The 23,449-nt window shown below is 35.8% G+C and overlaps 1 protein-coding gene across 1 annotated transcript in view; it reads right to left on the reverse strand.

The window, feature by feature from the left end:
• ABI3BP (ABI family member 3 binding protein) overlaps positions 1 to 23,449 on the reverse strand; it is a 76,882-nt gene that overhangs the window by 49,439 nt on the left and 3,994 nt on the right. Inside the window, exons 8-34 of the mRNA XM_070750057.1 lie at positions 23,054 to 23,122; positions 22,200 to 22,268; positions 21,869 to 21,937; positions 21,465 to 21,545; positions 19,660 to 19,728; positions 19,255 to 19,335; positions 18,821 to 18,889; positions 16,804 to 16,884; positions 16,355 to 16,423; positions 15,954 to 16,028; positions 15,299 to 15,367; positions 14,295 to 14,363; positions 13,895 to 13,969; positions 13,227 to 13,295; positions 12,819 to 12,899; positions 12,325 to 12,393; positions 11,938 to 12,018; positions 11,469 to 11,537; positions 10,544 to 10,612; positions 10,142 to 10,222; positions 9,689 to 9,757; positions 7,176 to 7,244; positions 6,288 to 6,356; positions 5,018 to 5,059; positions 4,439 to 4,507; positions 4,197 to 4,256; positions 1,818 to 1,865 (exon numbers count right to left, since the gene is read on the reverse strand). Of these exons, the coding sequence (XP_070606158.1) occupies positions 1,818 to 1,865; positions 4,197 to 4,256; positions 4,439 to 4,507; positions 5,018 to 5,059; positions 6,288 to 6,356; positions 7,176 to 7,244; positions 9,689 to 9,757; positions 10,142 to 10,222; positions 10,544 to 10,612; positions 11,469 to 11,537; positions 11,938 to 12,018; positions 12,325 to 12,393; positions 12,819 to 12,899; positions 13,227 to 13,295; positions 13,895 to 13,969; positions 14,295 to 14,363; positions 15,299 to 15,367; positions 15,954 to 16,028; positions 16,355 to 16,423; positions 16,804 to 16,884; positions 18,821 to 18,889; positions 19,255 to 19,335; positions 19,660 to 19,728; positions 21,465 to 21,545; positions 21,869 to 21,937; positions 22,200 to 22,268; positions 23,054 to 23,122 (1,890 nt within the window). The remainder of the gene's footprint in view (positions 1 to 1,817; positions 1,866 to 4,196; positions 4,257 to 4,438; positions 4,508 to 5,017; positions 5,060 to 6,287; positions 6,357 to 7,175; positions 7,245 to 9,688; positions 9,758 to 10,141; positions 10,223 to 10,543; positions 10,613 to 11,468; positions 11,538 to 11,937; positions 12,019 to 12,324; positions 12,394 to 12,818; positions 12,900 to 13,226; positions 13,296 to 13,894; positions 13,970 to 14,294; positions 14,364 to 15,298; positions 15,368 to 15,953; positions 16,029 to 16,354; positions 16,424 to 16,803; positions 16,885 to 18,820; positions 18,890 to 19,254; positions 19,336 to 19,659; positions 19,729 to 21,464; positions 21,546 to 21,868; positions 21,938 to 22,199; positions 22,269 to 23,053; positions 23,123 to 23,449) is intronic.

The following is a 23,449-nucleotide window of genomic DNA, read 5'->3' on the forward strand; positions in this document are numbered from 1 at the left end:
AAATATATAAATATATTACACACACACATATAACATACATCTCCAATAAAAATAAGTAATAATAATGTGACTATTTAATGACAACTGTTATAAAAAAATAAAGATTAAAAAAGAAGAAATTCCAAAAAATAAGTACAATATTAATTCTATGAACTAGATGCAATGGGATCTGAGATCTAGACCAGAGAAACCATCTCCCAGGCATCTTTCCATTATTTAAATAAAAACACTGGCGTAGCTAAGTAAAAAAATATGTTAGCAGAGCTTTGTGAACTCTTACTCAAGGGAACTCTTTCATCAAGTGACAAGAACGATAAATAAAAACATTTGAGGCCAATTGAGGTCTATAAGTATCTGACTGGAATTTTCCAAAGTGCTTTTCAGATCTTACATGGTCTTCTGTCTGAAAGATACCAGTATACATGTAAACATAGATACACAGTAAATACAAATATAGTTTTGAGAGAGAACTATATCTGAATTCTCTTTGAGTGAGTGAACTTCACTCCCAGTCAATAAAAGTCAGCTTGAAATAGCTAGGCCAGTGATGGCAAACCCTTTTCCCCTCGGGTGCTGAAAGCGTATGCACACACACTATTATGCCTCTGCGAGAGCCCAAACCCATAATTTAGTGCCTGGGGAGGGCAAAAATTGCCTCCCCTGCCCCTCAGAGGCCCTCTGTAGGCCAGAAACAGCCTGTTTCCAAAATTCTGGTGGGCCCAGTAGGCCTGTTTCTCACCCTTCCCAGGCTCCAGAGGTTTCCCTGGAGGGCAAAAACCAGGCTCCAGAGGTTTCCCTGGAGGGCAAAAACGCCTTCCCCCATTCTCCCGGAAACCCTCCGGAAGCCGAAAATGCCCTCCCAGAGCCTCCGTGCCAGCCAAAAATCAGCTGGCATGCATGCTGGAGCTGAGCTAGGTCAACGGCTCGCGTACCGACAGATATGGCTCCTTGTGCCACCTGTGCCACCTGTGCCATAGGTTCGCCATCACTGAGCTAGGCTGTTTTCTTCTAGTTGTGTGCTCCTGGTTCTGTCACTGATGTTACTGTTTTTTCTATTGTTAACAAGAGGTTTCACATCATTGTACATTCTAATTATTTATTACTTGAGGGTACTGTTCTGCCTACATGTGTGTAATTTCAGATACTTCATGTGCAGCTTCCAAATGCTAACAGTCACAAACACCTGGTGCTGGCATTGCCATCCTGCTGCAGCACTGGTCAAGGGTTCACTAGTAATCCTTAACTCTAACTTGTTTCACCCACATTTTGTCCCTCTGAATGACTTGTCACCTGAGCTATTTCTAAATAGAAACATAATATGTACTTCTTTCGGCAGAGTGTCAGCCCTGAGTTGAAAACACTCTGAGCCACAAATTTCATCCAGAACTGTAACCTTTTAGTCAGACAACTTGCTAGCCATTATAAACATCTACCTGCACATAACCATACTTATTTATCATATCTTAAGAAGAGTAATTGGTCATTGGGTTTTTTTTTTTCATTTCAGGTGGAAAAATGAGAGTGGAACCAGGGATTCCATAAACATGTCTTGCTTTGAAACTTGTAAGGCACAGTTTTATGCCAGCAGACATTTCTGCAAATTTATGAACTCAAGATTGCAGTTATCTTGCTGCAAATTGATACATACTGGATGGCTACACAATTTAATAATAATAATATGAAAAAGACATTAATAATGAAGAACTTTAAATGGAAAGCTCAATGGGATGATGAATGTGACGGCATCTCACTAGACATAAAATTCTCATTATTTGAAATTTTTAAAACATCTGAAAATCCATAATTAAATATATTACCTGCTGATGATTTTGTTGCTTCGGTTTTAAAAATAATCTCTTCTACCTCTGCATCAATAATATCAATAAATAAAGTAAAAAATATTCTGTATTATATTGTAAATAAATTGCAATATAACATGAAAAATACTGCACATTTCCATTTCATTCTACTATACCAATTAACAAATCCTTTATTTGATCAAGTTTCAGTAACAAGCTGGATGTGGAGCACAAGAATGTCTTCTGAGAATATTTATTTATTAAGTCATCCTGAGTCTGCAGAGAAGGGCGGTATAGAAATCAAAATACAGTGGTACCTCTACTTACGAACTTAATTTGTTCCATGACCAGGTTCTTAAGTAGAAAAGTTTGGAAGAAGAAGCAATTTTTCCCATAGGAATCTGGTCTGCCGGCTTCTAGTACAAGCCTCCGATGAAAAGGAAATTGGCTCAAAACAGACACACAAACTCAGTAGAAGTCCAGTAAATGTTTTTTATCTCAACAAAAGAGAGGCAAAACTCCCTTTTAGAATTCAAAGGGATTTCTTGTATAAACAAGGCAGTAATGGATTACAGTCCGATAACAAGGCAAGCAATAAATCAGCAATAAACCAGTACTGTGCAGTTCGGCACAAATACTGTTTGTTCCAGATGTGGCAAAAACTTACAAGGATTTATTTTCTCAAACTCTGTGACTCCCAACAACTACGAACACATAATCTCCACACTGCTCAGCCCGCATGCTGCCAATTTAACAGCTGCATAATTACGTGAGCCCCACCCAACCACAGGTAGATTCTCTATCGCCTGTAATATTTCTTCAATTGGTCTCTTCTATGCATAACTCTGCACATGCGTGGGTCTAGCAATTCCTCATCCGAATCTACCGAAGATAATGGAGATTGGCTTCCTGGGCTGTCTGACAAGCCCCCCTCTTCCAAGTCAACCCCCACTTTCTTCTTCTTCCAAGGAAATTTCAATACCTGACTCTGTCGGCAATAAATCAGGCCTATGACATGTTGATGTTTCCCCTGCATCCACCTCCACATTCCTTGGGGCAGGAGCTGGGCCAGAGCCAACCACAACAGGAATCAATGTAAAAGCAAATAATGTGTGCGATTGGGGAAACCACAGGGAGAGTGGAGCCCCTGTTTCCTCCCAGGAGATTCCTAGAGAGGCCCCACAGAGGCTTCTCCCTGCCTTTTCTGGCCCTGTTTCATCCCAAAAGATTCCTAGAGAAGCCCCACAGAGGCTTCTCCCTGCTTTTTCCTGTTACAGTTTCAGAGACTGTAAGTGGAAAATGATTCTTGAGAAGAGGCAAAAAAAATATTGAACACCCGGTTCTTATTTAGAAAAGTTTGTAAGTAGAGGCATTCTTAGGTAGAGGTACCATTGTATAATAAATGAATTAATGAATGAATGAATAAATAAATAAATCAACAAACAAACAAATAAATAAATAGTTAGAGTTAGATAGTTATTTTACTAATATACAGAACATTGCACTCGGTGGCAAAAGTTATGTCTGTAACTTTTAAAATCAAATATTTCTTTTTTAAGAATTGTGCTGAAGATAGCCACAATCCCAGAAAAACATGCAATTGCTTTAAGGAAGGGTGAACAAGTGTACCCCACTCCATTTTTTTGCCTTTTCGAATCCCAAGCAATGCACACCTGTAATGTATACTGGATTGCTTCTAATACTCTTACTATGTATTTGCCTATGTATAGCCATTATTTATTGTTATGAGCAGAAAATGATAGTGATGCATATGTTTGTTTAGAAAGGTTTCATGAACAATGGGGAACATACAGATTGACTTCATTAGTCACAATATAATTCTGATTCCATTTTGCATAAACAAACACTCATCCCAAAGTTAATTCCATTTACCATTCTCAGACTGAAATACAGATGTTTGCCTTTATTTTTTACACTATGTAGAGTACTTGCTTGATAAATATGAAGTGTAAACACTTGATAAATATGAAGTGTAGACACTGCTTAAACAAACTAGCATCTACATCCATAAAAAACTATTGTAAAGCATTTTCATCATCTGATTCTTGAAATGAGCAATCACTAGCATGCTTTTCCGCATATTATTTTCAGTGTAAAAATATAACTACATCTCTTTAAGAGCACAGAATATTTTTCTTTCTGTTTTCAGTTAACTCTAATGAGAACATAATGTGATCTAATGGGAATATACTGTAACATACAATACTATTATAAGAACATATGATGCTGATTATGCAGTATAGATTGGATGTCTTAGATTTCTTTAAGTATTGAGTCATGCTTTCAGGAAAAGAATTCTTAGCTATGGCCTAAAATATATATTTAAAAAACCCCCAACATGATCAGTGGATTGACACAAGAAAAATAGGGATTTACCATGCCGAGGCTGAGGGACTTCAATGTTGGTCTCAGGTTTATGCCTGGTATAATTTTTTTCTTAGGGAAAAAACAAAACAAACAAGGAATGCAAGTTATTGATTGATCATTTTTCCAGACTCTGAACTGTATACTGACTGGCATATTATCAACATGCAAGTCTGAACAAAGTGTATTTTATAGGATTTAAAATCCAGACTTTGACACATGGAAATAATTTAAATAACAATATAAACTTTTACCAGATTTTGGTTGTAGCAGTGGGTTGATTGTTGTTTTAGTGATGGAAACATGATGCTCGGTCTTTTCATCTGAAAAAGAAAAAAATTCTTCAAAATTATAAAGCTGTAAATAAGATCAGGTTGGGAATTTTAAAATTGAAGGTGAAGGTGAAGGTGAAGAAACATGCTGTGGATATGAAGTGTAAAAAAGTCAGCCACACAAAAGGGTTGAGAAGGAATAGGCTCAATACATATATAAAATTAGTGCTTTATGAAAATTTCAGGAGCCAGCTTAAAAGAGAAATGGGAAGTACAAACACGTGGGACTTCACTTCGTATAACATGGCCACTTCCAGCTATTTTCATATGACTGAATCACTGTGCGTGGAAAGAAAGAAAAAGCAGTACTGTGGGGGGGAAAAAATAAATAGAATGGTTAAAAGTCTTCAGTGCTAAATGACTAGCAAACCTAGAGAAAGGATGGGATTTAATGAAAAAAAGATGATGTTAGATGATCTTACAGGAAAGAAAATGTAATGGATTTCCGAACAAGAAAGTAAAATAAGAAAATCAATTAGTGTGCCAGGAAAACACTATTACCTACTATTGGAAGTTCATTGCTAAACGTAATAGGTTCCAAAACTGTACCGGGGGAAAAAAGGGAATTATTAGAATTTGGAAAACCTTTTAGAATGCCTCTAACTGCAACAGTAATTTACAAACAAACAAGCTTGTAGCTTTAAAGACAGAAATTCTATGATACATAACCTTAGAAACTAAGATTAGAAACTAATAAGAATTAATTAATGTCCCGAAGTTGTGTTGAATCCTGAAAATACCAATGTCCAAGGAGTTGCCATGAATGCATTATCTACCTATTTACTGAGAATCATATTGAAAACAATTTTATCCAATGGGCAACACCATGTAATTATCAGGATTAGCAAATGGGAATTATGGTATGCTCAAGAATTTATTATGATAATTGCAAGCCCCAGTTGAAAATTAAAAAATAAAGAAATAAAAAGCAATCAAATCCCCACACCCCCAAATTTAGAATACTGAAACTGAAGAACATTCCTCAGAGGTGGTTCATAATTTTAAATATTTTACAAACGTATTCCATCATAAAATGCATGATCCGAAAATGAAGAAATATATTGTCTCAGATGGGTCTTATTCCCCTATATGGACTCTCATAGGAAGCTTTAGTGTATAAAGTGGATGTCTTACGATTATGTAGTTTACCTCTATTCCCATTTTGTAAAGAGGACATTCAGGTATTGCAGAACATTCAGTATTGGATCACAACATTTATAATTTATGCAATTTATAATTTTAAGGAAGTACTGACTTCATAGTACTGTTGGATAAGATTTCGCTAGATAGGTTCAATGATTTCTTGTAGCAAGCAGAAATAAGTAAATAAAAAAGTATTTCTGCCATGTTTCCTTTCTGGTACTTCTAAAAAAATGTAGCCAGGTTCTTTAAAATTTGATGGATCAGCGTTTGAAGCATAGGAAGCTGAAAGGAAGTTCAGTCTAGTCTGGGTTTTGACAGAAAAGTACAATGTGATACTAATCCTATCTTATGAAAGGATTTCGAACTGAAGAAGAAAGAATTCTCCATGGGTGATGGGAGTTAGATCTTAGGAAAATAAAGATCGATTGTAAGTAACATGCATGAAAGTGGATGGTCTGCTAATATTATGCTCTGGTCTAGGGAAGCTCTGCAGATGATACACAGGCATTTTTTAAAAAGTTGTGTTCAGTACAGAGACTCCGTCTTCCTATGCAGCCCTTTGGAATGAATTATGTAGCAACAACAAATTGTATTCAATTTTACCTAACATATGAGAAAATATAATTACCAGGTTTGGTAATTGGAAGTTCTGGTGTGGTCAAGACTTTGGGAAGATAATTATCATCCTCAGTTGAAACTAGAAAAAAGCAAACAACCCCCAAATAAGTTTTCATTTTAACATATTGAACGATATGGCTACACACACATATATGTCTAAAGCTCTTTCCTCTTAAAGTGGAATTGTCAGGTATTACTCTATTATGAAGAAATATATTGGGTTTTAATCCTCAAAGGAAATTTTGGTTTGTAGGGTATGCTTTTTCTGGTTGGAAAGTGCATTTCCATTCTACTCAATGTTGTAAAGGATTCATGATTCAATTATATACTCAGAATTTGTGTATATAGTAATTTCCAGAATATCTGGATTTTGTAAACCCTTTCAAGAAGATTAAACTAGACAGAAGCAAGAATTTATCTTGTAAAGGATCAGAGAGCAGAATGTAAAAGAAGTCACTCTACCACGTTTCCTGTCTGGTACTACTTCTGCAGTGATGTAGCCAGGTTCTTTAAATTTTGATGGAACAGGGCTTGGCTCATAAGAAACTGAAATGAAGTCCAGTATAGAATTAGTCTACATTCTGGCTATATAGTTACATCTTTCAAAAACCTCACGTGATATTAAATATTTCTGAAGAAAGAATTTGAACTCAAGAAGAAAGACGTTTCCAAGGATAATTTCAGAAAAATAAAAATTGAAAGTAGCACAAGAATAAATATATGGTCTTATATACATATGTCTAGGGACGCTCTAAATATGATTTACAGATATGTCTTACAAGGTTCTGTTCAGTGCAGAAACGCCTTGTTTCTAACTAGCTGCCAGGGGTGTACTGTATTACCTACTAAAAATCACTCAGCATATAATTTTATCAAACATACAAGAAAACATAATTACCAGATTTAGTAATTGGAAGTTCTGGAGTGGTCAGGACTTTAGGAAGATAATTATCATCCTCAGTTGAAACTAGGAAAAAAGCAAAGAACCCCAAGACAATTTCAAAATGTTTATATTGAAGGACATGGTTTCACCTATTTATGTCAATTTGCCAAAGAGCTTTCTCATCTTAAAATGGACTTTTCAGATGTGATTCTGCTATGAAGAAATATATAGTCTTAGAAGGATTTTAATTTTGCATACTTGAGCTTCAAAGAAAATTGTGGGTGTATGATCTGGTATCTTCTCTTTGGAAAGTGCACTTTCACTCCACTAAGTATTGTAGAGAATCATGAATAATGTACTTAGAACTTATACATATAGAAATTTCTAGAATATCTGGATAAAAATACACGAGAAAGATGCAAAAACATATTTTGTAAACAAGAATAAAGTAGTATATAAAAGTCCGCTCTACCACGTTTCCTGTCTGGTACTTCTGGCATGATGTCAAGTTTTTAAAATTTTGATGAATTGGGGCTTGGTTTATAGGAAACTGAAATGAAGTTCAGTATAAAATTAGTCTACAATCTGACAGAAAGATACAGTGTTGTGAATACCATGTGATATTAGTAATATCTAATGAAATAATTCTGAACTGAGGAAGAAAGATTTCTCAATGTGTACTGGACAATTTCAGGAAAATGACAGTCAAAAGGAGTATGACAAGAAATATATAGTTTTCTAATTCTAATACTATCCCAGAGGTGGGTTGCTCCTAGTTTGGACCAGTTCTTGCTGAATCAGGAGTGATTGCCAGATAACCACACCCCTGAACTATCAGCTGGTCTGCCATTTTGTTTTTGGCTTCTGTGCACACGCAGCAGAAGCTTGGTTTTCAGCACTGTGCTAGTGTCGCATAGTTGTGCTGTACAGAATGTGCACATGCCCACACGTAGCAGGAGGAAACAAACCAGCAGCGAGGTAAGTTAGAATCCACCCCTGTACTATCCACCTGTGTAATGAAGCCCTACATCTGATCTGCAGTTATGTCTTTCAAACTCTGTTCAATACAGAATTTCCTTGTTTCTAAGCAGCCACTGTGGTGCTTTATCTACCAACAACCACTTCACACATATTTTTATTAAACATATGAGAACACATAATTACCAGATTTGATAATTGGAAGTTCTGGTGTGGTCAAGACTTTAGGAAGATAATTATCATCCTCAGTTGAAACTGGAAAAACGAAACAACTCCAAAATGAGTCCATACTGTCCATGTTGGAAGACATATTTACACCTAGACATGTCAAAGTACCTAACACCTCTTTCATGTTAATTTAAAATTTATGCATTTTATAATTTCATGTTTATTTCGGAAATGAACAATTAGAATAATACTATATGGAAGAAAGTAGCATATTAAAAATCACTCTACCATGTTTCCTGTATGGTAATTCTGGATTGTAGTCAGTTCTTTAAACTTTGGAGGAACTAAACTTGGTTTATAAGTGGCTAAAAGGAAGTTCAATTTAAAATTAATCTACATATCACAGGATACTGTGTTATACTAATGATAATGTATGAAAGGATTTTCAACTGAAGAAGAAAGAATTATCAAAGGAAAATGGAGTGAAACCTTGGAAAAATAAAGATATAAAGTAGTTTGAAAAAAAGTGAATGTTCTCCCGATACTACCCATCTCTAAAGCTCTGCATATGGTCTGCGGGCATGACTTTTGAAGTTGTGTTCAATGAGAAACTCCTTGTTTCTAAGTGACACCAAGAGTGCATTATCTGTCTTTGTAGGGTTTTAATTTTCTATATATGAGATCAAAGGAAATTTTAAAGTATCCAGTGTGCTGTTTTCTACATTCAAAAGTACACTGACATTCTCTTCAGTGTAATAGACCATTCTTGAATGAATAATTTATTTAGAATTTAAGCATGTAATATTTTCCAGAATGTCTGGATTTTGTAAATTCATTGGATAAGATTAGACTAGCTAAATGCAAGCACTAATTTAGCAAAGGATCATAAAGTAGTACATAAAAAATAGGAAATCTACCATGTATCCTGTCTGCTACTTCTGGCATGGGTAATGGGCAAATGAACATCAAAAGTAACATGAAAAAATGGTCTTTTAATACAATCCATATGTGTAATGAAGCTATATATGTGAGGTGTTTAAAATTCTGTTCAATTCAAAAACTTCAAGCACAGGGAGTAGAAATCAAAATATTGTATCATGCTAATCATTTGAAATGGAGGAATTTTGAAGGAACAATTCTGAAAGGATAATAGATAATTTCAGGCAAATAAATGTCAAAAGTACCATGACAAGAAATATCTGGTTTTCTAATATTATTCATTTGTTTACACAAATGAAGTTACACAAATGATCTGTGGGCATGTGTTTTAAATTGTGTTTAGTGCAAAAACTCATTATTTCTCAACAACTTCCAGGAATGCTTTATCTACCAACGATCACTCCACATATAATTTTATCAAATATATGAGAACATATAATTACCAGGTTTGGTAATTGGAAGTTTTGGCGTGGTCAAGGCTTTAGGAAAGTATTTATCATCCACAGTTGAAACTAGAGAAAAGCAAAGAACCCCAAGATATATTTACAGTGTCCATGTTCAAGGAGACGATTACACCAATCTATCACTAGTTGCCTACGAGCCCTTCTATCGTGAGTAGAATTGTTATACATGATACTACAATTAACTAACACATGATCTTAGATGAATTTTAATCCTCAGTAGAGATCCGTCAGATAAACTTTTAGTATGCCTGGTCTGATGTCTTCAGGTTTGAATGTCTGCATCTATTCTTTTTTGTACAGCTTTCTACCACTTATATTTAGAAGATATGCTTTTATAATTTCAAGGAAGACTGGAGTTCGCGTTCATTTCATAAAAGATACACTAGATAAATTTCAGAGGTAGAAAGAAGCATGTTAAAAAAGTCACTCTACCATGTTTCTTGTCTGGTACCGCAGGCATAATGTAGTCGGGGTCTTTATACTTTGGCGGAACTGGGGTTGGTTTATAAGAATCTGAAAGGAAGTCCAGTCTAAAATTAATCTACAGGATTCAAATTACCATATTACTTATGAAAGGATATTAAATGGAACGATAAAGAATTATCAATGTGAAATGGGAGTTAAACCTTGGGAAAATAAAGATCTAAAGTGGCTAGAAAGTGAATATTCTCCCAATACGATACATCTCTAAAGTTCTTTGTATAGTCTATGAGCATTTGTTTCAAAGTTATGTTCAATCAGGAACTCTGACTCTAAGTAGCCACCAGGAGTGCATGATCTACCAACAATCACACTATATAAATTTTTATCAGCCATATGAAAACACATAATTACCAGTTTTGGTAATTGGAAGATCTGGCATGGTCAAGAATTTCGGAAGATAATTATCATCCTCAGTGGAAACTAGAAAAAAGCAAATCATCCCCAAATAAGGTCACATTGTACATGTGTACGTGGTTCCACCTACGATATGTAAGACTAAGAGCTATTTTATCTTAAAATAGAATTATGAGGCACAACACTACTGTGAAGAAAGGAAGACCAGCATTCAAGTTCATTTAATAAAGGAATACACTAGAGAGATAGAAAGAATCATGTTGAAAAAGTCACTCTGCTATGTTTCTTGTCTGGCATAATGGGGATGGTATAGTAAGGTTCCCTATACTTTGGCAGAACCAGTTTAAATCACTCTACTATGTTTCTTGTCTGGCATGATGGGGATGGTATAGTAGGGTTCCCTATAGTTTGGCAGAACCAATTTATAAAAATCTGAAAGAAAGTCCAGTTAATCTACATTAATCTACATATGACAGCAAAGTAGAGGATTCAAAATACCATGTTATGAAAGGAGAAAGAATTCTCAGAGGGTCATGGAAGTTAAATCCTGGGAAAATAAAGATCTAAAGTAGCTTCAAAAAGGGAATGTTCTCCCAATACTATGCATCTCTAAAGCTCTGCATATGACCTCTTAGCATGTCTTTCAAAATTATATTAAATCAGCTTTTGAACGGAAGGAAAAAGAATTATCAAGGTGTAATGGGAGTTAAACCTTGCGAAAACAATTCTCTAAAGAGGTTGGAAAGTGTATCTTCTCCCAATACTATGCATTTCTAAATCTCTGCATATAGTTTACGAGCATGTCTTTTAAACTTATGTTCAATTGGGAACTCTTAGCTTCTAAGTAGCCACCAGGAGTGCTTGATCTACCAACAATCACACAGTATAATTTTTTATCAACCATATGAAAAGACATAAATACCAGAATTTGTAATTGGAAGATCTGGGGTAGTCAAGACTTTAGGAAGATAATTATCATCCTCTGCTGAAACTAGAAAAAAGCAAACAATCCCCAAATAAGATCACATTGTACATGTTGACATGGTTCTACCTACAGTATATAAACCTAAGAGCTATTTCATCTTAAAATGGAGTTATGACACATGACCCTACTGTAAAGAACTATATTGTCTTGTTAAGATTTTGATCTTCATATAGAGAGATCCAGGAATATTTTTGTTTTTACGGTGCTTTGTCCTGGTTGGAAATTGTCCCTTCATTCTACTTGGTTTTGTAGAGCATTTGTGATTCAATAATATCCCTAATACGTCTGCATATATAAATTTGCAGAATGTCTGGATTTTATAAACCCTTTAGATTAGTTTACACTAGATAAACACAAGAAATTATCTTGTAAAGGATCAGAGTGTAGAATGTAAAAGTCACTCTACCATGTGTCCTGTCTGTAACCTCTGCAATGATGAATCCAGGTTCTTTAAATTTTGATGGAACAGGGCTTGGTTCATAAGAAACTGAAAGGAAGTTCAGTATAAAATTAGTCTGCAATCTGACAGGGAGTAGAGAATTCAAAATACTGTGACACTAATCATATAAGATGACTGGATTTTGAAGGAAAAATTTTCAAAGGGTAATGGGTAATTTTGGGAAAAAGTAGTATGACAAGAACTATCTGGGCTTTAAGTACTATCCATCTGTGTAATGAAGTTCTACATGGGCATGCAGAAACTTGTTATTTATAAACAACTGCCAGGAATGCTTTATCTACCAACAATAACTTCAGATATAATTATATCAAATACATGAGAACATATAATTACCAGGTTTGGTAATTGGAAGTTTTGGTGTGGTCAAGACTTTTGGAAGGTATTTATCATCCACTGTTGAAACTAGAAAAAAGCAAAGAACCCCAAGATATATTTAGTTGTTCCAGATTGTGTGGAATAGAAGTCGAATAAATAAATTTACAGCGTATATATTCAAGGAGATGGTTACACCAATGTACCACATTGCCTATGAGCCCTTCTATCATGAGTGGAATTGTTATACATGATCCTACAATTAACTAACACATGATATTAGATGAATTTTAATCCTCAGTGGAGATCCGTCAGATAAACTTTTAGTGTGCCTGGTCTGATGTTTCAGGTTTGAATGTCTGCATCTATTCTTTTTTGTACAGCTTTCTACCACTTATATTTAGAAGATATGCTTTTATAATTTCAAGGAAGACTGGATTTCATGTTCATTTCATAAAAGATACACTAGATAAATTTCAGAGGTAGAAAGAAGCATGTTAAAAAAGTCACTCTACCATGTTTCTTGTCTGGTACCGCAGGCATAATGTAGTCGGAGTCTTTATACTTTGGCGGAACTGGGCTTGGTTTATAAGAATCTGAAAGGAAGTTCAGTCTAAAATTAATCTATGGAATTCAAAATATTGTGCTTCTTATGAAAGAATATTGAACAGAAGAAGAAAGAATTCTCAAGATGTAATGGGAGTTAAACCGTGGGAAAATAATTATCTAAAGGGGCTGGAAAGTGAATGTTCTCCCAATACTATGCATCTCTAAAGCTCTGCTTATAGTCTATGAGCATGTCTTTCAAAGTTATGTTCAATCAGGAACTCTTTGCTTCTAACTAGCCACCATGAGTGCTTGATCCAGCAATAATCACACTGTATAAACTGTTTTTTATCAACCATATGAAAACACATAATTACCAGATTTGGTAATTGAAAGATGTGGTGTGGTCAACACTTTAGGAAGGTAATTATCATCCTCAGTTGAAACTAGAAAAAAAGCAAACAATTTTCAAATAAGTTCACATTGTATATGTGGACGTGGTTCCACCTATAAGCCTAGGATCTATTTCATCTTAAAATGGAATAATGGTTAAATAACCAAGAAGAATCTGAATTTTATGTGATTTGGAATAAAGTGTATACAGTACATGGATAGAGAAAAAGAAGAAGTAAAAAATGAATATTAGGTGTGCATAATAGTAGTATGGTTAGGATTTAATTTTTGTGTTTGCACTTTGCTTATATACGAAGTTTATTTTTCTTTTATAATAAGGTAACATAAAATCTCTTCTTTTCACTTAAAGTAATAGGTTGATTTAAGATATTAATAATGGATTCTTTTTCTGTATTGTAATTTGACTTCTTGAATAAGAGGGGTATCTGCAACCCCATTTTATGTTAAGTGTGTGTTTGTATGTTTGTCAATTTTAAGAAAATTAATAAAGTTTATTGGGAAAAAAAATGGAATAATGAGCTGCAACACTACTGTGAAGAAAGGAAGACCAGTGTTCAAATTCATTACATAAAGGAATGCACTAGATAAATTCCAGAGATAGAAAGTAGCATGTTAAAAAAAGTCACTCTACCATGTTTCTTTTCTGGCACTGTGGGGATGATAAAGTTGGGTTCTCTATACTTTGGCGTAACCAGTTTATAAGAATCTGAAAGAAAGTCCAGTTAATCTACATTAATCTACATGTGCTAGCATTATGCAGGATTCAAAATACCGTGTTATGGAAGAAGGAAGAATCCCCAGTGGGTAATGGAAGTTAAATCCTGGGAAAATAAGATCTGAAGTATCTTCAAAAAGTCAACATTCTCCCAATACTATGTATCTATAAATCTCTGCATATGGTCCACGAGCATGTCTTTCAAAATTATGTTCAATCAGGAACTCTATGCTTCCAAGTAGCCACCAGGAGTCCATGATCAACCAATAATTATACTGTATAAATTTCTATCAAACCTATGAGAACATATAATTACCAGATTTGGTAATTGGAAGATCTGGTGTGGTCAAGACTTTAGGGAGATGTTTATCATTCACAGTTGAAGCTAGAAAAAAAGCAAAGATCCTGAAGATATATTTACAGTGTCCATATTCAAGGAGTTAGTTACACCAATGTACCCCAAGTTATCTATGAGTCCACCGATCGTGAGGTAGAATTGTTATACATGATGCTACAATTAACTAACAATTAATTAATTAAGATATTTATCATCAACAATTGGAACTAGGAAAAAGCAAAGAACCCTAAGATATATTTACAGTGTCCATATTCAAGGAGACTGTTGCACCAATGTACCACAAGTTGCCTATGAACACATAATTACCAGATCTGGTAACTGGAAGATCTGGTGTGGTCAATAATTTGGGAAGATATTTAACGTCCTCAGTTTAAACTAAAAAAGGAAACAATCCCCAAATCAGGTCACATTGTACATGTGGACGTGGTTCCACCTATGGTATATAAGTGTAAGAGCTATTTTATTTTAAAATGGAATTAAGAGGCACGACACTACTGTGAAGAAAGGAAGACTAGTATTCATGTTCATTTCATAAAGGAATAGACTAGATAAATTCCAGAGGTAGAAAGAAGCATGTTAAAAAAGTTACACTACTATGTTTTTTGTCTGACACTGTGAGGATGATGTAATTGGGTTCTTTATACTTTGGCAGAACCGATTTATAAGAATCTGAAAGAAAGAAAGGATTTAAAACACCATGTTATGGAAGGAGAAAGAATTCACAGAGGGTAATGGGAGTTAAATCCTAGGAAAATAAAGATATAAAGTAGCTTCAAAAAGTGAATGTTCTCCCAATGCTATGTATCTCTAAAGCTCTGCATGCGGTCTACAAGCATGTCTTTCAAAGTTATGTTCAATCTGGAACTCTTTGCTTCTAACTAGCCACCATGAGTGCTTGATCCAGCAACAATCACACTGTATAAACTATGTTTTTTATCAACCATGTGAAAACGTATAATTACCAGATTTGGTAATTGGAAGATCTGGTGTGGTCAACACTTTAGGAAGGTAATTATCATCCTCAGTTGAAACTAGAAAAAAGCAAACAATTTCCAAATAAGGTCACATTGTACATGTGGACGTCGTTCCACCTATAAGCCTAGGATTTATTTCATCTTAAAATGGAATAATGGTTAAATAACCAAGAAGAATCTGAATTTTATGTGATTTGGAATAAAGTGTATACATGGATAGAGAAAAAGAAGAAGTAAAAAAATGAATATTAGGTGTGCATAATAGTAGTATGGTTAGGATTTAATTTTTAATTTTGCTTATATACGAAGTTTATTTTTCTTTTATAATAAGGTAACATAAAATCTCTTCTTTTCACTTAAAGTAATAGGTTGATTTAAGATATTAATAATGTATTCTTTTTCTGTATTGTAATTTGACTTCTTGAATAAGAGGGGTATCTGCAACCCCATTTTATGTTAAGTGTGTGTTTGTATGTTTGTCAATTTTAAGAAAATTAATAAAGTTTATTGAAAAAAAAATGGAATAATGAGCCACAACACTACTGTGAAGAAAGGAAGACCAGTGTTCAAGTTCATTTCATAAAGGAATGCACTAGATAAATTCCAGAGATAGAAAGTAGCATGTTAAAAAAAGTCACTCTACCATGTTTCTTTTCTGGCACTGTGGGGATGATATAGTCGGGTTCTTTATACTTTGGCGTAACCAGTTTATAAGAATCTGAAAGAAAGTCCAGTTAATCTACATTAATCTACATATGCTAGCATTGTGCAGGATTCAAAATACCGTGTTATGGAAGAAGGAAGAATCCCCAGTGGGTAATGGAAGTTAAATCCCGGGAAAATAAAGATGTAAAGTAGCTTCAAAAAGTCAACATTCTCCCAATAGTATGTATCTATAAATCTCTGCATATGGTCTACGAGCATGTCTTTCAAAATTATGTTCAATCAGGAACTCTGTGCTTCCAAGTAGCCACCAGGAGTCCATGATCAACCAATAATCATACTGTATAAATTTCTATCAAACATATGAGAACATATAATTACCAGGTTTGATAATTGGAAGTTTTGACGTGGTCAAGACTTTAGGAATGAATTTGTCATCCATAGTTGAAACTAGAAGAAAGCAAACAACCCCAAGATATATTTAAAAAGTCCATACTAAAGGAGACGGCTACAGAAATGTACCCCAAGTTACCTATGAGTCCTTCTATCATGAGATACAATTGTTAATCCTACAATTCAAAAACGCATGGTCTTAGATGAATTTTAATCCTTGGTGGGGGGTCCATCACAGAAACTTTTGGTGTGCCTGGTTTGATGTCTTCTGGTTTGAATGTTTATTTCTATTCTTTTTTGTACAGTTTTGTACAGCATATATTTGCAACACATGCTGTTATAATTTCAGGAAAGACTGGAGTTAATGTTAATTTCATAAAAGGTACACTAGATAAATTTCAGAAGTAGAAAGGAGTATGTTAAAAAAGTCACTCTACCATGTTTCTTGTCTGGTACCGTAGGCATGATGTAGTCAGGTTCATTATACTTTGGCGGAACCGGGCTTGGTTTATAAGTATCTGAAAGGAAATCCAGTCTAAAATTAATCTACAGGATTGAAATTACCATGTTACTTATGAAAGGATTTTGAATGGAAGGAAAAAGAATTCCCAAGGTGTAATGGGTGTTAAAACTTGGGAAAATAAAGATCTAAAGTGGTTTGAAATGTGAAGGTTCCCTCAATACTGTACATCAGAGGTCCCCAACCGCCGGTCCGCGGACCAGGACCGGGCCGTTGGGGTTTTTCAGCCGGTCCGCGGCACCAGGGCCCCCTCAGCCATTCCGCGCTGCCCACCGCCCGCCCGATCTGCCCCCTCTGCTCCTCCGCCACCTCCTGCCTTTCACCGCAGCTCCTCCCGCACCCGGAACGCCCGCCCTGCCCGCCTCACCTTTGCCGAGAGCACTTTCGTCCCGGGCTCTCAGCAAGGGGGTTGCAGGAGAGGCGGGGCTGGCGAAGGTGATATTCAATGTCGGGGGCGCTCGGGCGGTTGCGCATGCTCCCTATCTCCCTGCTAGCCCACTCGGAATATTCAAAATAAGAAAAACCTTTGCTGGCAAAGGCTTTTCTTATTTTGAATATTCCGAGTGGGCTAGCAGGGAGATAGGGAGCGCGCGCAACCGCCCGTGCGCCCCCGACATTGAATATCACTTTCGCCGGCCTCCGCTGCCCCGTCTCTCTTGCAACCCCCTTGCTGAGAGCCCGGGACGAAAGTGCTCTCGGCAAAGGTGAGACAGGCAGGGCGTGCGCGCGTCACCGCTGAGAAGAACGGAGAGAGAACGAGAGTGAGTGAGAGCAACAGACAGCAAGATAGAGAGAAAGTGAGAAAGAGAGAGTGAGAGAAAGGGGGGAGAGAAAGAGATAGCAAGAGAGAGAGAACAAGAGAGAGAAAGAGCGTGAGAAAGAAAACAAGAGAGAAAGAGTGAGAGAGAGAGAAAGCAAAAGAGACAGAAAGAAAACAAGAGAGAGAAAGTGAGAAGAAGAGAGAGAAAGAGGGGGAGAGAGAGAGAAAGAGAGAGGGGAGAGAGAGAGAGGGAGAGGGAGAAAGAGAGAGGGAGAGGGGGGAGAGATAGCAAGAGAGGGAGAGAGAGAAAGAGAGAGGGAAAGGGGGAGAGAGGGGGGAGAGAAAGAGAGAGGGAGAGAGAGAGAGGAGATAAAGGAAGAGGAGAGAGAGAAAGGAAGAGAAAGAAAGAAAGAGGGATAGAAAGAGAGAGAGAGAGATGCTCAGTGAGCCTTTCTTTGAAGTTGCCTTTCTTTCTTTCTTTCTTTCTCTTTCTTGCTTTCTTTCTTGCTCTTTTTCTTTCTCTCTTTTACCTTCCCTTCCTCTATTTCTTCTTTTCTTTCTCCTTCCTACCTTCTTCCCTCCCTCCCTCCCTTCAGTCCTTCCTCTCTTACTCTCCCCTTTTATAAGTTTCCTTGCTTCCTTCCTCTGTTCCTGTCCCTTCCCCCTTTCTTTCTTTCTCTCTTTCTTTCCTTCCTTCCTTCCTTCCTTTCCTCCCTCCATTTCTTGCTTTCCTTTTCCTTCCTCCCTTCTTTCCTCCCTCATTCCCTTCTTTCACTCCTTCCTCTCTTACTCTCCCCTTTCACACCTTTCCTTGCTTCTTTGCACCCTTCTTCTGTTCCTGTCCCTTCCCTCTTTCCTTCCTTCCTTCCCACCCTCCGTCCATTCATTCACCCATTCCTCTCTTGATCGCCCCTTTTACGGCGCCGCTGACAGCTAGCTCCCCCCCCACACCGGGCCATGGAAAACTGGTCTAGCTTAAAGCCAGTCCCTGGTGCAAAAAAGGTTGGGGACCTCTGCTGTACATCACTAAAGCTCTGCAAATGGTCTATGAGCATATCTTTCAAAGTTATGTTAAATCAGAATTCTTTGCTTCTAAGTAGTCACCAGGAGTGGTTGATCTCCCAACAATCATACTGTATACATTTTTAACCATCATATGAGAATACATAATTACCAGATTTGGTAATTGGAAGATCAGGTGTGGTCAAGACTTTAGGGAGATGTTTATCATCCACAGTTGAAACTAGAAAAAAGGGAAAGAACCCCAAGATATATTCCCAGTGTCCATATTTAAGGAGACAATTACATCAATGTACGAGCTCTTCTATCCTGAGTGGAATTGTTATACAAGATCCTACAATTAAGTAACACATGGTCTTAGATTAATTTTAATCAGTGGAGGTCCATCAGAGAATATTTATGTGTGCCTGGTCTGATGTCTTCAAGTCTGAATGACACTTATTCTTTTTTGTACAGTTTTGTACAGCATATATTTGGAACATATGCTTTTATAATTTCAAGGAAAACTGGAGTTCATATACATTTCATAACAGATTCATTAGATAAATTTCAGAGGTAGAAAGAAGCGTGTTAAAAAAGTCACTCTACCATGTTTCTTTTCGGGTACCGCAGGCATGATGTAGTCGGGTTCATTATACTTTGGTGGAACCGGGCTTGGTTTATAAGAATCTGAAAGGAAGTCCAGTCTAATATTAATCTACGGGATTCAAAATATCATGCTTCTTATGAAAAGATTTTGAACGGAAGAAAAAATAATTCTCAAGGTGTAATGGGAGTTAAACCTTGCGAAAATAATTATCTAAAGTGTTTGGAAAGTGAATGTTCCCCCAATACTATGCATTTCTAAATCTCTGCATAGACTCTACGAGCATGTCTTTCAAAGTTATGTTCAATCAGGAACTCTTTGCTACTAAGTAGCCACCAAGAGTGCTTGAACTACCAACAATCACACTGTATAATTTTTTTTATCAACCATATGAAAATAATAATTACCAGATTTGGTAATTGGAAGATCTGGCATGGTCAAGACTTTAGGAAGATAATTATCGTCCTCAGTTGAAACTAGAAAAAAACCAAGCAATCCACAAATAAGGTCACAGGTGGAGGTGGTTCCACCTACGGTATATAAGCCTAAGAGCTATTTTTTCTTAAAATGGAAATATGAGACAACAGTACTGGGGAAGAAAGGAAGATCAGCGTTCATTTTCATTGCAGAAAAAATACACTAGATAAATTTCAGAGGTAGAAAGAAGCATGTTAAAAAAGTCACTCTACCATGTTTCTTGTCTAGTACCGTAGGCGGGTTCTTTATACTTTGACGGAACTGGGCTTGGTTTATAAAAATCTGAAAGGAAGTCCACTCTAATGTTAATCTATAGGATACAGATTACTGTGTTACTTATGAAAGTATTTTGAATGGAAGGATAAATAATTCCCATGGTGTAATGGTTGTTAAAATTTAGGTAAATAAAGATCTAAAATGGCTGAAAAGTGAATGATATCTCAATAATATGCATCTCTAAAGCTCTAAATGTTATTTACAAGCATGTCTTTCAATGTTATGTTCAATCAGGAACTCTTTGCTTTTAAGTAGCCACCAGTAATGCTTGATCTACCAACAATCATGCTGTATAAATTTCTATCAACCACTTAAAAATAAATAATTACCAAATTTGATAATTGAAAGATCTGGCATGCTCAAGACTTTAGGGAGATAATTATCATCCTCAGTTGAAACTAGAAAAAACCAAACAATCCCCAAATAAGGTTACATTGTACATGTGGATGTGGTTCCACCTACAATATATATGCCTAACAGCTATTTTTTCTTAAAATGGAATTATAGTGCTCGACACTGCTGTGAAATAAGTAAGACCAGTGTTCAAGTTCATTTCATAAAGAAATACATGAGATAAATTCCCGAGATGAAAAGAATCATGTTAATAAAGTCACTATACCATGTTTCTTGTCTGATACCGCAGGCGTGATGTAGTTGGGCTCTTTATACTTTAGAGGACCTAGGCTTGGTTGATAAGAATCTGAAAGGAAGTCCAGTCTAAAATTAATCTATAGGATTCAAATTACCATGTTACTTATGAAAGGGTTTTGAACAGAAGGAAAAATAATTCCCAAGATGTAATGGGTTTTAAAACTTGGGAAAATAAAGATCTAAAGTGGTTTGAATAGTGAAGGTTCTCTGAATACTGTACATCTCTAAAGCTCTGCAAATGGTCTGTGAGCATATCTTTCAAAGTTATGTTAAATCAGAACTCTGTGCTTCTAAGTAATCACCAGGAGTGGTTGATCTACCAACAATCACACTGTATACATTTTTAACAACCATATGAGAATATATAATTACCAGATTTGGTAATTGGAAGACTTGGCGTGGTCAAGACTTTAGGGAGATGTTTATCACCCACAGTTGAAACTAGAACCCCAAGATATATTCCCAGTGTCCATATTCAAGGAGACAATTACATCAATGTACCACAAATTGCCTATGAGCTCTTCTATCCTGAGTAGAATTGTTATACATGATCCTACAATTAAGTAACACATGGTCTTAGATTAATTTTAATCCTCAGTGGAGGTCCATCAGAGAATCTATATGTGTCTGATCTGATGTCTTCAAGTTTGAATGACACTTATTCTTTTTTGTACAGTTTTGTACAGCATATATTTGGAACATATGCTTTTATAATTTCAAGGAAAACTGGAGTTCATATACATTTCATAACAGATTCATTAGATAAATTTCAGAGGTAGAAAGAAGCGTGTTAAAAAAGTCACTCTACCATGTTTCTTTTCAGGTACCGCAGGCATGATGTAGTCGGGTTCATTATACTTTGGTGGAACCGGGCTTGGTTTATAAGAATCTGAAAGGAAGTCCAGTCTAATATTAATCTACGGGATTCAAAATATTGTGCTTCTTATGAAAAGATTTTGAACAGCAGGAAAAAGAATTATCAAGGTGTAATGGAAGGTTAAACCTTGCGAAAATAATTATCTAAAGTGGTTGGAAAGTGAATGTTCTCCCAATACTATGCATTTCTAAATCTCTGCATAGAGTCTACGAGCATGTCTTTCAAAGTTATGTTCAATCAGGAAATCTTTGCTACTAAGTAGCCACCAGGAGTGCTTCAACTACCAACAATAACAGTGTATAAATTTTTATCAACCATATGAAAATAATAATTACCAGATTTGGTAATTGGAAGATCTGGCATGGTTAAGACTTTAGGAAGATAATTATCGTCCTCAGTTGAAACTAGAAAAAAACCAAACAATCCACAAATAAGGTCACATTGTACATGTGGAGGTGGTTCCACATACGGTATATAAGCCTAAAACCTATTTTTTTTAAAAAAAGGAACTATGAGACTCAACAATGTCTAAATCTCTGCATAAGGTCTGTGAGCATGTCTTTCAATGTTATGTTCAATCAGAAATTATCTGCTTCTAAGTAGTGACTGATCTACCAACTATACACTGTATACATTTTTAACAACCATATGAGAATACATAATTACCAGATTTGGTAATTGGAAGACTTGGCGTGGTCAAGACTTTAGGGAGATGTTTATCATCCACAGTTGAAACTAGAAAAAAAGGAAAGAACCCCAAGATATATTCCCAGTGTCCATATTCAAGGAGACAATTACATCAATGTACCACAAGTTGCCTAAGGGCTCTTCTATCCTGAGTTGAATTGTTATACATGATTCTACAATTAAGTAACACACGGTCGTACATTATTTTAATCCTCAGTGGAGGTCCATCAGAGAATCTTTATCTGTGCCTGGTCTGATGGCTTCAAGTTTGAATGACACTTATTCTTTTTTGTACAGTTTTGTACAGCACATATTTGGAACACTTGCTTTTATAATTTCAAGGGAAACTGGAGTATATATTCATTTCATAACAGATTCATTAGATAAATTTCAGAGGTAGAAAGAAACGTGTTAAAAAAGTCATTCTACCATGTTTCTTTTCGGGTACCGCAGGCATGATATAGTCAGGTTCATTATACTTTGGAGGAACTGGGCTTGGTTTATAAGTTTCTGAAAGGAAGTCCAGTCTAAAATTAATCTACAGGATTGAAATTACCATGTTACTTATGAACGGATTTTGAATGGAAGAAAAAAGAATTCCCAAGGTGTAATGGGTGTTAAAACTTGGGAAAATAAAGATCTAAAGTAGTGTGAACAGTGAAGGTTTCCTCAATACTGTACCTCACTAAAGCTCTGCAAATGGTCTATGAGCATACCTTTCAAAGTTATGTTAAATCAGAACTCTTAGCTTCTAAGTAGTCACCAGGAGTGGTTGATCTACCAACAATCACACTGTATACATTTTTAACAACCATATGAGAATACATAATTACCAGATTTGGTAATTGGAAGATCTGGTATGGTCAAGACTTTTGGGAGATGTTTATCATCCACAGTTGAAACTAGAGAAAAAGGAAAGAACCCCAATATATATTCCCAGTGTCCATATTCTAGGAGACAATTACATCAATGTACCACAAGTTGCCTACGAGCTCTTCTATCCTGATTGGAATTGTTATACATGATGCTACAATTAAGTAACACATGTTCTTAGATTAATTTTAATCCTCAGAGAATCTATATGTGTCTGATCTGATGTCTTCAAGTTTGAATGACACTTATTCTTTTTTGTACAGTTTTGTACAGCATAGATTTGGAACATATGCTTTTCTAATTTCAAGGAAAACTGGAGTTCATATACAATTCATAACAGATTCATTAGAAAAATT

Source organism: Erythrolamprus reginae, chromosome 4 (genome assembly GCF_031021105.1).
Source record: "Erythrolamprus reginae isolate rEryReg1 chromosome 4, rEryReg1.hap1, whole genome shotgun sequence".
NCBI lineage: Eukaryota > Metazoa > Chordata > Lepidosauria > Squamata > Dipsadidae > Erythrolamprus > Erythrolamprus reginae.